At 34.1% G+C, this 15,748-nt stretch overlaps 1 protein-coding gene across 11 annotated transcripts in view; it reads left to right on the top strand.

The window, feature by feature from the left end:
* Nucleotides 1–15,748, top strand: part of PPP1R13B (protein phosphatase 1 regulatory subunit 13B) — a 54,662-nt gene that overhangs the window by 29,387 nt on the left and 9,527 nt on the right. For 3 of the 11 annotated variants that reach the window (XM_034418549.3, XM_034418550.3, XM_034418546.3), the window contains exons 5-10: nucleotides 6,129–6,230; nucleotides 7,745–7,919; nucleotides 9,320–9,516; nucleotides 11,168–11,332; nucleotides 12,233–12,413; nucleotides 14,855–14,956. In XM_034418549.3, coding sequence (XP_034274440.1) covers nucleotides 6,129–6,230; nucleotides 7,745–7,919; nucleotides 9,320–9,516; nucleotides 11,168–11,332; nucleotides 12,233–12,413; nucleotides 14,855–14,956 — 922 coding nt within the window. The remainder of the gene's footprint in view (nucleotides 1–6,128; nucleotides 6,231–7,744; nucleotides 7,920–9,319; nucleotides 9,517–11,167; nucleotides 11,333–12,232; nucleotides 12,414–14,854; nucleotides 14,957–15,748) is intronic. The other 8 variants (XM_087871923.1, XM_087871929.1, XM_034418548.3 and 5 more) reach the window with 3 other exon arrangements.

Here is a 15,748-nt window from a genome sequence, read left to right on the forward strand (position 1 = left end):
TAGTATTATTTGTTAATGTTTAATTGATTTGTCTTTTAATTGCAACTTTGTTGTTGCCCACAATTTAAAACAGTGTTTTAATGTAATGGTATATTAATTTTTTATTATGAACAACGGCATATGGAGAACTTTGGGAACTTTTTAAAAAGTAATATTAATAGTATAATTAACCACAATTTATATTGCTAGATAAAGTGTCCAGTGTGGATATAAATACCTTGAAAAAATGTGAGTTTTTTTAAAAAAAACTTTAATGACTTTAATGAAGTTTAGTTTAATGACTTAATTTTTTAAAGTAACAGCATCTTTTTAAGCTTTCATGGTGGCCTAAAATATCAGAGAAATTCTATGCTCCTATGAGGTGCAAAACATTTATTTTAAATCATTTCTGAAGTATACAAAGCCTTGATAAATATGACACTTGATTATTAGTAAGCTCTGTCTTCACTGTTTTGATTTTTTTATCCAAATAGTTTCCCTTTTTGTCTAAATTTAGTCAATCTATTTTTTCCATAAAGCTAAATTATTGCTACTGTAAATTTACATTTTCCTTCACAAATGGATTCTGTGATTTTGTGAATTAATTTTAAAAAAGCATCAGTGATTATTTCAGTATTATTTATTTTACCCATCAGTAGCAACAGGGTCAAACTGTTACAGATAACAGGTTAGGGTTAGAGCAAGGCTGGTGGACTTCATCCCCTCTTTATCCTTTTCTACTTTAGGAATTCCAGTATGGCATGTCCTACCACTCCCCTATTACCTTATCTTCCCAGCACTTTCTTTTCTTCTTAGTGTTGTTGCCTCTGATAAGTCTCAAATTAAGCATATCCCAAGGGCTACTCTACCCCTGTTTTTTCACTGTCTTCCTTCTCCCCTATCTCTATCCCTCTCTCATTTGTCTATCTTCTTTCCCACCGCCCCAACAAGCTGCTCCTCTGTATGGATCAAAATACCGTATATACTCGAGTATAAGCTGAGTTTCTCAGCAAATTTTTTATGCTGAAAAAAGCCCCCCTCGGCTTATACTTGAGTGAGGAAAAAATGCCTTTTTTCCTGCAACCCGTTTTGGCTTCCAGGGGCTGTAGGGAGGCTTGCTAAGGCCAAAATGGGGCATGAGGGGGGTGCCTAGCAAGACTCCCTGCAGCCCCCTGGAAGCAAAAATGGGCTGCGGGGGGTGGGGTGGGGCTTCAAGGGAAAAAGAAACAAAGAAATCCTCACTGTTTAGGGAGATCCCCAGGTGCACTGAACCTGAGTTGAGAGCTTATTGTAATAGGCTGGCTACTAGCTATCCTTGCTCAGGCTAAGATAATCAATAGTAGAGCTCTAAAAATGCCAGATGAGAAGGAGAAAGGGAGGGAGAACTGTTTGGGGATCCCTATGTGCACTGAGCTTGAGTTGAGAGCTTATTGTAAGTGCCTGCACTAGCTATCCTTGCTCAGGGTAAACTACAAAACGTTTCAAAACGTCTGGCTATTTTTCCTCCTACCAAAGACCTTCTGGGGTTCTTCACAGAAAGGAGAAAAGGAGGGAGAAAGAGAGAGAGAGAGAGAGAGAGAGAGAAGAAAGAAAGAGACAAAGAAAGAGGAAAAAAAATATTCAGGTCGGCTTATACTCGAGTATATACGGTATTTCTTTTCATTGTATGAATTAATAAAAAACACGTCTGTTGTATTCTGGACGTGGTCTGAAACATTAAAATCATACACATTTTGGTTTCAGTATGGACAAACAAAATCAGCTGTTCCGTAGATGGATTATTTTTTACATCTAGCTAACATATTTTAAACAGATATGAAAACACTATCTTCAAGATTCCAGTCTGCAATTTATTTGGCACATGTGTTTCTTCACATACCGCTGTAGTGGCAAAATATATGAAAACTACAGGTTGATAAGTACAATCACATGCCAGGGAACTATATATTTATCACATTTCCTCTTCATTGTTTTTTAAGACTGCTGCTTCTAGTACTGGTGTGCATAGAAACTTATCTTTGGGAGTTGAAGTGTACATCAGCTGATAGAGATACTTGAATAAATGAAGAAAATAAATCACACAGACACTTCTGTTGAATAACAGAATTATTTTAATCATAATATATAACATTCTTAGCAGTTCTTTGCTACAGGGATAATGATAGAACTAAAAATAGTGAGACTTCGCTGGCTATGTTTCCAGTAGGTGATACTTATTTTGCTGTAAAAAGATTCCTCAGATGTAATAAATTGAAATATAAATATTATGTTTTTATAGAAGTATTTCATTCATAGGTTAGTGTGGTCAGAATTATATTTGAACCAGTTCTATTTTAAGAGCAAGATTTCTCAGTTAATAGAAAGAAGCCAATAGTTTGTTAGAAAGTGAAGCTCAGAATGAATTTTTGGAATGTGTGTGGGAGTAGTTATCTAAGTAGAATGCCTTTTATGAACACTGGAAATGTAATATTATTATATTGTCAATGAGTGCCATGAGGTTTTTGTGTTTTGTATGTGATAGGCTCAGGTTTGTTTTGAAAAATAAATGATGTCATTCAGAGAACAACTATATAAGTAGTATGAGTACAATGTTCAGTTATTTGGGCTCTTAGACTCTAACAGGATTATAAATGTTTACTGTTGTTTTCTTTGAATTTTGTTTTCTAATAGAAGACTTCATTTGGATGAGAAGAATTGCAGATATTTTTCATCCATTTTATCTGTACTGTAATTGAATTAAAAAGAATTAGAATTAAACGCTTGAATCCTTTTCAGGAAAACTGTATTACTTGAGAACAAATTTATTATGAAGTTATTTAATTTTCAAAGACTTGGCTGCCCTACTTTGATGGGCCAAATATACTGGTTCTGATCTTCAAAATTTGCAGCTCTGAAGCTGTGCCTCTTTCCTGTTCTTCTACGACCATCTTTTTCTCATCTGGAGAAAGAGGAAACAGCCAAGCATAATGCTACAGGTTTAAACCTTTGTTGTTATTTCTGTTTTGTTCATATACCACTGCAAAATAGTCATTAATGGTAAAGATTTGTCTAAATGTGTAGAAAGTGTATTTATGTCTAGAAGGTTATCATAATTTGCTGTTATGGATAGAAGGTAAAATGTTATATTTTGGAGATACTTTGTATTTAGTCCTTCTATTATGAAATGTATGCACTTAACTGTAATATTTTGGGGAAAATGCTAAATTAAATTTTCTTTAATGTCTTGCTGATTTTTATATGAGAAGAATTTGCAGTTGGAATTGTATTGTAGTCACAAGTTAAACTTTTTCTTAAGACATCTATGCAAAAAACAAAAACAAAAACCTTATTGAAAGAGTCCAAGACATGGCTCAATAGATCTGGACAGAAGTAACTTTCTTTTTACTGGCTAGTATTCTTATTTCCCTCATCCTTTTTGTGTTTTTTGATTTAGTATAGTTCAGACTCATGGATTTTAATATGCTGTAACAAATGTTGTAATATTTAAGCCATTAGGATTATGCATTCTTCTGTTGACTTTGTTTCGGTAATTGAATATTGTATTATTATGCACAATTATTTGATGGTAAACAATTCCAAAGATACTGTTCAATTGTGAAAAATAAAATAATGAAAAAACATGTGCATTCATTAATCATGATACCATATTAATTATCAGATAATTTTATTTGGTAGACAGACCAGGCTAGCTTGAAATTCACAGTCCAAAACTGGTAGAAATTCAACATTATTAATAGAGAGGAAAAAATAAGTCTTCTGCTTTATGAAAGGAGAAAATGTATATGAAATTGTAAAAACAGAAGTCTTTATTTAGTAAATGTGTAATTTATTTCTTTTAAAAAGTATGTTTTCCACTAATCAATAAATGAAGCAGTATGTTTTTGTTTAGTACAGATTTCATATTTTACAACCATAGAGTAATATTATCATATTTGTTCCTTTTCTGTTTAATAATAATGCAATATTATAAGGTACCAGACAGCCCATGAACCATTGGGTCATCCTTTCAGGAATATTTCATTACATTAACATGAAACAGAATGACAAAACATGTGAGCAAAAAAGCAGTGGGTGTGACTTCCAACTTCCTGCTGGCTTCCCTATTGATTTTGCTTGTGGGAAGCTTGCAGGCAGCATTGAAAATCACAGTCTCATGACTGGCCAGCAATGATGACGCTGGGTTTTTTTAATTTTGGGGTTTGTTTTTTATTTAGGATTGTTCTAGGATTTTGTTAGTTATGTTACTGTTTTTTGTGTTTTTTATAATTCATTGTTTGCCTACTTTTTGCTAAACATTTTAAAAAAATTAAGAGACTTTGATGTGTCAGGCATGTAAAAGATATATTTGGTTTCATGAAGCTAAATTTTCAAACATTTCTTATGTAATGTACAGTTGCAAGAAAAAGTATGTGAACCCCTTGGGATTACGTGGAGTTTTGCATGAATTGGTCATAAAATGTGCTCTGAACTTCATCTAAGTCACAACAATAGAAAAACACAGTCTGCTTAAAATAATACTACACAAACATTAGATGTTGCCATGGTTTAATTGAACATAACATAAACATTCACAGTGCAGGGAGGAAAAAGTATGTGAACCTTTGGACTTAATAACTGGTTGACCCTCCTTTGGCAGCAATAACCTCAACCAATCGTTTCCTGCAGTTGCAGATCAGACCTGCACAACGATCTGGAGTAATTTTGGACCACTCCTCTTCACAAAACTATTTCAGTGTAGCAATATTCTTGGGATGTCTGGTGTGAATCGCTCTCTTAAGGTCATGCCACAGCATTTCAATCGGGTTGAGGTCAGGACTCTGACTGGGCCACTCCAGAAGGTGTATTCTGTGCTGTTGAAGCTATTTTTTTGTTGAATTACTTGTATGCTTTGGGTCATTGTCCTGTTGCATCACCCATCCTCTGCGGAGCTTCAGTTGGCGGACAGATGGTTGTACGTTTTCCTGCAAAATGTCTTGATACACTCTGGAATTCATTTTCCCATCAATGACAACAATCCGTCCAGGCCCTGAGGCAGCAAAGCAGCCCCAAACCATGATGCTCCCTCCGCCATGTTTTACAGCGGGGATGAGGTTTTGATGTTGGTGTGCGGTGCCTTTTTTTCTCCACACATAGTGTTGTGTGTTCTTCCCAAACAACTCAATTTTGGTTTCATATGTCCACACTATATTTTGCCAGTAGTGCTGTGGAACATCCAGGTGCTCTTTTGCAAACTTCAAACGTGCTGCAATATTTTTTTTGGACAGCAATGGCTTCCTCCGTGGTGTCCTCCCATGTACTCCATTCTTGTTTAATGTTTTCCTTATTGTAGATGTGTCAACAAAAATGTTAGCATGTGCCAGAGATTTCTGTAGGTGTTTAGCTGACACTCTAGGATTCTTCTTTACCTCATGAAGCATTCTGCGCTGTGCTCTTGCAGTCATTTTTACAGGACGACCACGCCTAGGGAGAGTAGCAACAGTGCTAAACTTTCTCCATTTGTCTGTCTTACCATGGACACATGAACATCAAGGCTTTTGGAGATACTTTTGTAACCCTTTCCAGCTTCATGCAAGTCAACAATTCTTGATCTTAGGTCTTCTGAGAGCTCTTTTCTGCGAGGCATGGTTCACATCAGACAGTGCTTCTTGAAACCAGTAAACCCAAAACAGATGTGTGTTTTTAAAGGGCAGGACAGCTGTCAGCAACACGTCTAATATCATCACACTGATTGGAGTCAAGGTTGGCTCACTCCTGGCTCCAATTAGCTCTTGGAGAAGTCATTAGGCTAGGAGCTCACATACTTTTTCCTCCCTGCACTGTGAATGTTTACATGTTATGTTCAATTAAACCATGGCAACATCTAATGTTTGTGTAGTATTATTTTAAGCAGACTGTGTTTTTCTATTGTTGTGACTTAGATGAAGTTCAGAGCACATTTTATGACCAATTTATGCAAAACTCCACGTAATCCCAAGAGGTTCACATACTTTTTCTTGCAACTGTATATGTGTCATTTTGGAGCTCTGTTTTGTCTTGAGATTGAATAATAAATTATTGCTTGCTTTTAATTTTTTTCCACTTGTGAAACTGTTTATTATATCTCCATTGAATGCTCTTCCTTTTTTACAATTGATCTTTTTCCTTTATAGGTTGGAAATCCACGTGTTGAACTCACACTGTCAGAACTTCAGGATATGGCTGCCAGGCAGCAACAGCAAATTGAAAATCAACAGCAAATGTTGGTTGCCAAGGTAAAACTTCCATCAGGCTTTGAAAATATACTTTCCAGATTTTTTAAATCTGACTGTACGGAAAATGATGTAATCAAGAATTGCTGCAATTCAGTACTGTTTTTCTTTGCTTAAAATGCTGCTACAAGTGTACATATGCAACTGACCTTACATTAGGATTCTTAGTCAAGGTAGCATAATTGGTGATACTGCATCAATGCAGCAAAAATGGCTAGGATATTTTATAAGGCAGTAATTGAAACACAACACATATTTTAGGTCTTTTCTTTTCTTTTCTTTTCTTTTCTTTTCTTTTCTTTTCTTTTCTTTTCTTTCATCAATAGTTCTTTGGAAGTAGTATGAATTAAACTACCCAGACTATTTATTTCATCTCTGAGAATAACATCTCTGTTTCTTCGTCTTTTTTTCTTTTGGCTGGCCCAGTTTCACCTGTTTATTTGAGCTCAATCAGAAATTTACTATGGATGCTTTTAAATTAAGCATGGAGTGCTCTGTGAATGTCAAGAATGTTAAAAATAGTGATAATCCGAATTTCCAAAGGTTTTGGAATATAGAAAGATACAAGATTCCACTCTCCTTTTTTTTTTATTCTGGAATCATAAGTAATAGTTAAATTGCACCAATTGATCTTAGACTAATTAAATATACATACATATATATATAAATAAATAATTACCAGTAGCATACTGTTTTAAACATGCTTACAAGTACAACTGGACATGAATGGCATGTTCAGTTCTGGTGCAGAAAGAACAACCTATATTATGAAGGGACTGTAATGAATCCCCAGTGAGCAAAGGTTATGGCATATTTAGTTCAGAAAAGGAGTAAACAAGTGGACATGATTAATATGTAAAAATTGTCCATGATATATAGGCTATTTGTCTGAACAGGGCTGTAGTTTATCTAATAAAATTCTAAAATCCATTTGAAACATAATTGATACAGTGTATATATTTTACTACTGAAGTATTTTAGCATATGCTACTAAAAATATGTGCCATATTAGAGGGCAGAAATGAATTTTAATTTTTGTTTTGTGTAATAACAAAGTGCTATGAGAAAAAAGGAAGCATTTCCTGCATTTGTTCAGTTCATAGGCTGTGATTCTAAAGAAGTGATATATATCTTGCTTTGGATCTCTTTATATGTTTGTAATCCTATGATAGTCACTGTTTCCTTTGGGAAGTTGTGTAATGGAGTGTTGGGACCAATTTTTCAGTGGAAGGAAGCATGTTCGAGTAGCAGGAAGTACACTTTACAGGAAACTTGCAGCTATGCTGGAATGAATAGTTCGCTTGAATTCTTAAAGTGTATATGAGATTTGAACTTCTTACAAGTTTGACAGGGAGTTAATATTTGTTTCTAGACTCAAAAGGAAAAATATTGGTAGGCAAGAAAGCTGTTAACTAATTTAAAGACTAACTGTCTCAGCATGCTTTTAATACTTACAGACTGGTAATATTTTTCTAAAAATAAAACAGAATGATTACATGTTGTACTTGTTTTGATAGGAACAACGTTTGCGTTATCTCAAGCAACAAGAGCGCCGTCAACAACAGTCTGTGTCTGAGAGTGAAAAGCTTCAGAAACTTAAAGAACGAGTAGAGACCCAAGAGACTAAACTGAAAAAAATCCGTGCCATGAGGGGGCAGGTGGACTACAGCAAAATTATGAATGGCAATTTGTGTATGAGCAATTTCTCCCCATTTCTGTAATACTTGTTACTTGACTTTTTTGATCCATTACTTGGTTTAGAGATAGTCATGCAGTGAGATATCTGGCAGACTACTGTAGTACTTCAGATATGGAAAAGCAATCATCTGAACCATTTTGAACATGGAAGCCATTTCTGCTATTACACTTTTATTTTCCATCCCCTCAATTTTTCATGCCAAAGAGAACAAATGCTGTATCAGAATATAGCCAAGTTTACATTATTTTTCAGCATGTTTTGAGCACACACTTGATTAAGAATGAAGTTCGTGTATAGTTAAAACTGTTAAACTTGGTATAAATTATCTGAGCAAAGCAAGACATTCATATATTTCAGTTAGCCAGGATTTTTTTAAAAAAATATGGCTTATTATGTGAACCATAATGGTTTACTTTACATATAGTTCACCATCCTGGAGATCCAACAGGTTCCCATCCTTTTTATCATCCAGAGAGCATCCAAGATCTGGCTCTTCCCCCAGGCACTGAGATAGGGTGAGGTCATAGTGGGAGGGGGCATAGTTTGACTTTAAGGTGGGTACCTATACAAAAGTTTTACATAAATAAATATAATTCTGAGACATTATAGATTTAAATACCATGCTTATTCAAAAAGGAAAGCACATGATTAATCATATTTGAATCAGAAAAGTTATTCAGCATTAATATTCTCAATTTTTGCTGTTTTTAGAGAACCTCTTAATATTATTTCTTTCTTTCGAACATACAATATTAACAAATGCATACACTGATTTTTTTTAAGTCCTTAAGTACAAATGCAGGCTTCTTTGTTTATGGAATTTGTAGGCTGGTTGTGGCATAGTGGTTGTGGAGTTTATAGGGTGGTTGTGGTTCCGATGTTTGGACATGGAGCTGGATTGTACAATTCAGGGCTTAAGTTTTCATGTCAGTATTCTCAGCTTCCCATGTTTGTCCTTTATTGCTTCTATGTCCTGAGTGTAGGGAACGGAAATAAATTGGACTATTTATTTATTTAGGGATCAGAAAACTTATAGCAAGAGAATATTATAATGAACTTGTCAGATCACAATTTCTCCATTTCTCATTCTTATTTTGCTCATAGAGATATAATGCAAACCAATAAAGGATGATATTTGTAGTTCTGGGTTGAAATGAGTCATCCTTGGTGCTCTCTGGGCTTGGTTGTTTTCTTGCAGATGTTTCATTATCTACATTAAGTAATATCATCAGTGCTAATCATTGGGTAATGAAACATCTGTAAGAAATCAACCAAGCTCAGAGAGCACTAAAGACACCTCATATAATGCAAAGATTGTAAGGATTTAATTCTAAAGTGTTGCATGTAATCTCTGATACTCATTGATATTTCCCATTTTTCATTTTAATGGTAGCTACTGAAATTGAACATATCAGTGCCATGTTCCAGGAGAAGCAACAAGAATTACAGGCTGCAGTGTTAAAAGTGGACCAGCTTACTCAACAATTAGAAGATCTAAGAAAAGGGAAATTGAATGGGTTCCAGTCTTATAATGGACAGATGACAGGACCTGCAGCTATAGAATTAAAAAAATTATATCAAGAGCTACAGGTAAATAATTAAGATATTTACTTATTTATTAGCAGAAGTGTAGCCTTTTCTCCAGTTCCTTTAAATTTTCTTTTAAAAACTAGTCATTTCTCTACAACAAAATAAAACAAAAATAGAGAATCCATCAAACCTGAACAGGACGCATCAGCTATGTTGCACTAACAGTTCAGCCATAGATATTTATTGGGCAACTCCTACAGGTAATCTTTGAGTTATGTCAGCAGTTGGAACCAGGATTTCCATCACGAAATAATTTCATCTTAAACTGTAATAGCAGTCCTGATTGCCATTGTACCCCCAAGACCAAATGGGTAATTAAGCGAAGACATCATGTAGCTGCAACATGGGAAGAGGCAGAAGTTCCAGGCAAGGAGGCTGGTGGGTGAGAGCTACAGGTGGGCAGTTGAGTGGGCTCTATAGAGCACAGGTCATGAGATAAAATGCTGGGAATGATTTGCAGCCTCCCACCGGCTTCCCCGTTGACTTTGCTTGTGGTAAACCAATTCAGAAGGTCACAAATGGCAACCATGTGACCACGTGATACTGCAACTGTTGCAATTGCAACAGCCAGTTATCAACCTTCCAGATCACAATCACATGACCCCAGTGACACTGCAGTGATTACAATTTTGAGAAACGGTCTTAAGATCCCCTCATTCAGCACTGATGTAACTTTGAATGGTTCCTGAATGAGTGGGTATAACCTGAGGACTACCTGTATCTCTGATAGTTTCTCCCATTCCACCAAATGCAATAGGATGGGTATATTTAGGGCCCTTTTATGAAACTGTTATCCTGTGGAAATGAGAAGGTGTCTTTCTATGTCACAGTGCCTGCCATGTTTATTGGGCACTGCCTCTTCCTGAGATCTGACATCTGTCTTGGCTTTTCAAAAAAGACCAAGATATTAAGGGAACCTAATTAAAAAGTTAGCTTCACTTCTTTTCAGTGTGTGTTCCCCAGTATATCATGTAAAGGCCAACTATGCTTTTCTGGAGGTCTTTAAATTAAGGGAAAAGGAGACTGTAGTCTAAAATTACTTTAAATCCTGTTACAACATGCCTTTCTGCTCCTCAGTATATTCAGATCAAAAATAAGCAGAGAATGAAGAGGGAAATTACATGCCAGCACTTTTCTGCTCATCTCTGAAATGAGCTGAGCAGTAGCAGTAGGAGATCTAAATGAACTTCTTGATATTAGCTCACTCAATTTAGATAGTATTCTGACTTTGTCTGATTACCTTAAAATCTCACATGATCACATATAGATTATTTGTGGTCTTTGTACAACAGATATCTAGATTTCTAGCTCTGCAGAAGTTGGTCTGCAGTGGGCTAGACCTGAAATTCTGATGGAATCTCCCTGCATAGATACACTTTAAGTGAATGAAATTCCCTTACTTTTCTCTCTGTTCCTGAAAAAGAAGGTTTAGGTTTGGGTGTCTTAAACAGCAGTCTCTTACCAAACCATTGAGTTTCAGAAATTTCTGAGATACAAATGAACTACTGTCGTTTCATATTATTTTAAATGAAATAAATTTCATAGCATATGTGTTTAGATCCTGTCAGCTTGATCTTAATTTTTTTCACATTAAATATCTGTGAGTATATTTGGATCAACTTTGAATGATAATCGTTTTTTTAATAAATAGATTCGCAACAGGCTTAATCAAGAACAGAATACTAAACTTCAGCAACAGAAAGAACTTTTGAACAAACGTAACATGGAAGTGGCTATGATGGACAAACGAATCAATGAGCTACGCGAGCGCCTGTACAAGAAAAAAGTTGAGGCACGTCAAAAAGAAAACATCCCTGTAAGATAAAGTATTAAAAGGGCCACATTTCAGTGAGTTCTGTAAAGCTCAGTGAATTTCCATTTTTATGCAGCTGTAGCATTCTACTATCTTATGGAAATACTCTTAAATTAGTGAGAAATGTATAACTTTTTAAAATATTTATTTACACCGCAGATATACATGTGTGATTAAAAATGTGTTATGCTGGCATATTGCATAAACGATTGAAACGTATGAAACACATGACAATTTAGGGAGAATGCTCTGTAAACTGAAAAATACTAATTCTTGCACAGAATGCTCTTATAATTAGAACAGTAAAATAGAAATTGTATTTACTTTTTTATTAAACGTGCTTGCCACCTATCTTGCCAAAGGAGAAATGATCTCCTCCTCTCTTGATTTTCCTATCTATTGATATTTCTAGCCACATCCTTCTAACTTAAAACCAGTAGAATGTGAGCGGGAAATCTCCCACCATCTATAACTTGCTGAACCACAAATTTCAGAACCTTCAGCGGTCGTGGCCAATCACAAGAGAAATCTGTCAGGTGTATTTTTGTAACATATGAAAGGCTACAGTTTCTTCAACCTTACAACTGGAAGAAAATAGATTATATCTGAGATAATGTCAGATCATTTTTTTCTATTTTGAAGTAGACATCAAGTGATTTAAGTTTCCAGGATTGAAGGCATTAATATTATTAAGAAATACAAATTGTAAAGATGTGTGTGTGCCTGACTTCATCATAAAATCATTTTTAAAAACATGCTATCTCTTAAAATATCCAATAAGATTGAAATGAAGGAAGTGGAGTAGATGGCACTAATTACTTTTGAGCTTCTATGAAGCAATTCTAGCTTTTATTTATTTTTTAAAAGGCATATTAACACAAGTTTTGATTTGTTATTTTTTAGTTAAATCGGATAAATGGAACTTCCTCACCACAGTCCTCATTGAATGCTTCAGGCAGAGTTGCAGCAGTTGGGCCATATATTCAGGTTCCTAGCTCCAACAACTATGCTGTACCACTTGACCCAGTAAAACCACAGTCCCTCACAATTACTACTAGCACAACTCATGGAAGGTCCAAATCTGGTAAGTAGCTCTTATTGATTCTACTTGTTATGTGCAGAGGGAGATGATAAAGGAGTATTTCTTTAGGATTACTACTTGTCTGGAGTATCTCTATCTCTTGGGATAAAATATTGAAATAAAACAAAATGGTCCTTTGATTTTAATAATCTTGAGATAAATATCTCTGTCTTGTATTTCTGTTTGGTATCTTCTAGATATGCAGTATTATGAAATTCTACTATGAAAATGAGAATTAAAAAGTTATAACATGAATATTTTTTCAAAAACAGTAAGATTGCTGTTCAGTCATGTATATGTTAATTACATATGTGCTTCTTTTTTAAAGTTAGCCTTTTTTTTCTCTAGTAAATTAAATTGAGAACAATTTCTGAAAAGATTATATACTAAGTATATAAAACAGAATATTCATTCAGAATACATCTAATGTCACATTTTTGTTCCTGTAATTTCTGGGGTGGGGTTGGGTTTTCTTTTATTGTTTAACATGTCATTTATCATTCATTTTTCAAAAAAAATACACATAACCTACTGGTATTCTTTCTCTTCTTTTAATTTGTGACCATATCTAGTTACAGTATTTCCTATAGTTACAAATTATGGGTATGGTGGACAAACTCCAAGTCTATAGAAGATTTCTGATTTAAACATTATAATGAATTGTCTTCTGTTATCTCCTTCTCTTCAATCTGGTGTGCACAATATTCACTCTATCTTTTCTAAAATCTTGCATTATGAATTTGTAGATTATTAAGAATTAAGAAATTAAGAATTAAGAATTAAGAAATTCAAATTTTAATATGGGTATATGAAGTCTTATATACAGATACATGTTAAACACGAATGTTTAGAGATTTTGTCATATCCACCTGTGTATTTTAGATAAATGTGCATATGAGTTTTGGGGAGGAGGAAAGAAAAGAGAATGATTCAGACATTTTCATGATTAGCACATCTCATACCCTTTATATATGTAGAAGAAACACAATATTTTGTTAACATTAACTGTGATGCCACTTTCAAAATACTGAGGATAATCTGTTTCCAAAGAAACATGAATGCATGTGTTGTTCATCTCAAAAAGTGCTTTTTCAAAAGGCAACTGAACTGTTTTTCCTTGATGAAGAAGAACAAAATGTTTCATTTGTCATTCAAGAAACAAAATGTTATTCTTCCTCAAGGAAAAAAGAACAGTCCAGCTGCCTTTTGAAAAAGCACATTTGAGACAACCGTGATCTGGATGACTGAGAATCTCCACAGACATGCATTGTTCATCCTACCTTTACTTATACGCTCTACTGTGTCCAAGCAAAACAAATAATGTAATTTTAGAAATATTTTAAACTAATCTTTTTGTAACCCTAGAATACTTTTCTGACTAGAATAATTTGGGGATTTAAAAATAAAATAAAATCAGGAATAAAAGAAAGCTCATACTTTGATTCTTAATGTTAAGAATTTTCAAAAGAGTTATGAATTCCCTTGGTGGTTTCAGAAAGCAAGTCACCCACGCTAAAGGGCAAAGAAAAATAAAGTTTTCTTCAAGTAAAATTAGAGTTTTTGGGAAACAGTGCAAAAGTGCTTTGTCACTGTCTTCTAGGATATTTTCTCAAGTTCTTAATCTAGTTATAACCATTGGACTTTTTGATGATGTTTCTATTCTAGTAATAAACCAGGTTTAACTTTTTGAGATTGGCCGTCTGTTGCCATGTAACTGGGCACCATGTTTGTAGGGCATCAAACTTAAGAGACTCTAGAAGTGTTTTGTCTTACATTTATTTTGTGCGACTATCTGCATATGTCTTGCCTGAAATGAAAATGAGAAAACAATTCTCACAGCTATAATTTTGAATTTTTTCATATAATTAAAACCTGGAACTACACCAGTATACAGCTTGTATTTGAGTATATAGGATATTATGGTCTATATTCTATGGAATGCAGAAATAACTGACTTAATTCATCTTTTAACATTCAGTCATTTTTTGCAGTAGGTATTTTGCTCTTTTGTTTTGCTAATAGGTCTTGGAATTTTAGTAAAAAACAACACACACTCCACAAGCCAGAATTCTGCCATGTCTCTATCCTACGTTTTAATATATATTCTGATATTAACTTGACTATGAAACTTTCCAAGACAGATTTTATAGATTTGATGTCACTTTTTAAAGATATTAAATTAAAGCAATCTTTTCAGCATAATTTATTTATATTTATAATATACATTCATATACATTATTTGCCTACAGAATTTTTTTTAAGGTGGTTTATCTACATGAGATTTTTACATGTGAAAAAAGTTATTTAAATATAAAACATATTTTGGCTGCTGCTTCAGCTATAATTTTAAAAAAAACCACCCACATTTCTTCTTCATGGTAGCGGGGAGAGGGGGTTTGAGCGGGTAGAGAAAGTTGATTTTCTGATTCTTTGTACTATCCTAGATGATGGTTATAGGTGGTCATGGACAGTATCAGACCTTGATGTCAGGCCTGAATGCAGCTCTACATGGTATCCAAGAAACAAAACTAATCAGTTTCGGAAATGTATGTTTTACAAACCATAATATATTTAAACCAACGTCAATGATTTTTAACTCCAATCAAAAATCAATCTCAATTCATTCTCAACTGATTACTTTTCAGCATGTTAAATTTGAAGATAAATCTATAACATTTAAAATTGCTAATATTAATTTTAATATACTGTTATTCTGTTTTTTGCATTCTATTCAGCTTCTTGAAAGGTTTATCTTTCTATGAGATTTAATTAAAATAAGTTTATTCAGTAATTGATAATATATACATATTGGGTGATTGAGTAGAGGATCACAAAATGGATATTTAATCACAAAGATTGAAAATCATGCTCATGTATGTGTATGGGAGAGAAATGTACTTATTGTCAGATTATAGAAACTATAAGAAAAAATATATTTTAATGGTGTAGAATTTCTCTACAGTATTCTAGCTATATTCTCATTTATTAACTAAAAAGTGTGATTTATTCCAGCTTTAAATAAGTTAAATTAAGACACAAAATGGTATATTCTAAGTTTCATCCTCAGCAGAATCTTTTCCTGGACTTCATGTACAGTAGCATGAAGTTATTTTGTGAGCAATGGTGAATATGGAATTTTTCCCCAGACATGCCTTTTAATCTCTCTCTCTCTCTCTCTCTCCCCCCTCTGTCCCCCCCCGCCCCGTGTGTGTGCATGTTCTTACATAAACTGAGTATAGGATCTACTGTTTCTTCTGCTTCTTTGCACAATCAATGTTTTTCTTCTAATTAATATAATAAATTATTAAACTTGTATGCTGCTGATTTGGGCACTCACA

This window comes from Pantherophis guttatus, chromosome 1 (assembly GCF_059756535.1).
Source record: "Pantherophis guttatus breed Tessera chromosome 1, ASM5975653v1, whole genome shotgun sequence".
Taxonomy (NCBI): Eukaryota; Metazoa; Chordata; class Lepidosauria; order Squamata; family Colubridae; genus Pantherophis; species Pantherophis guttatus.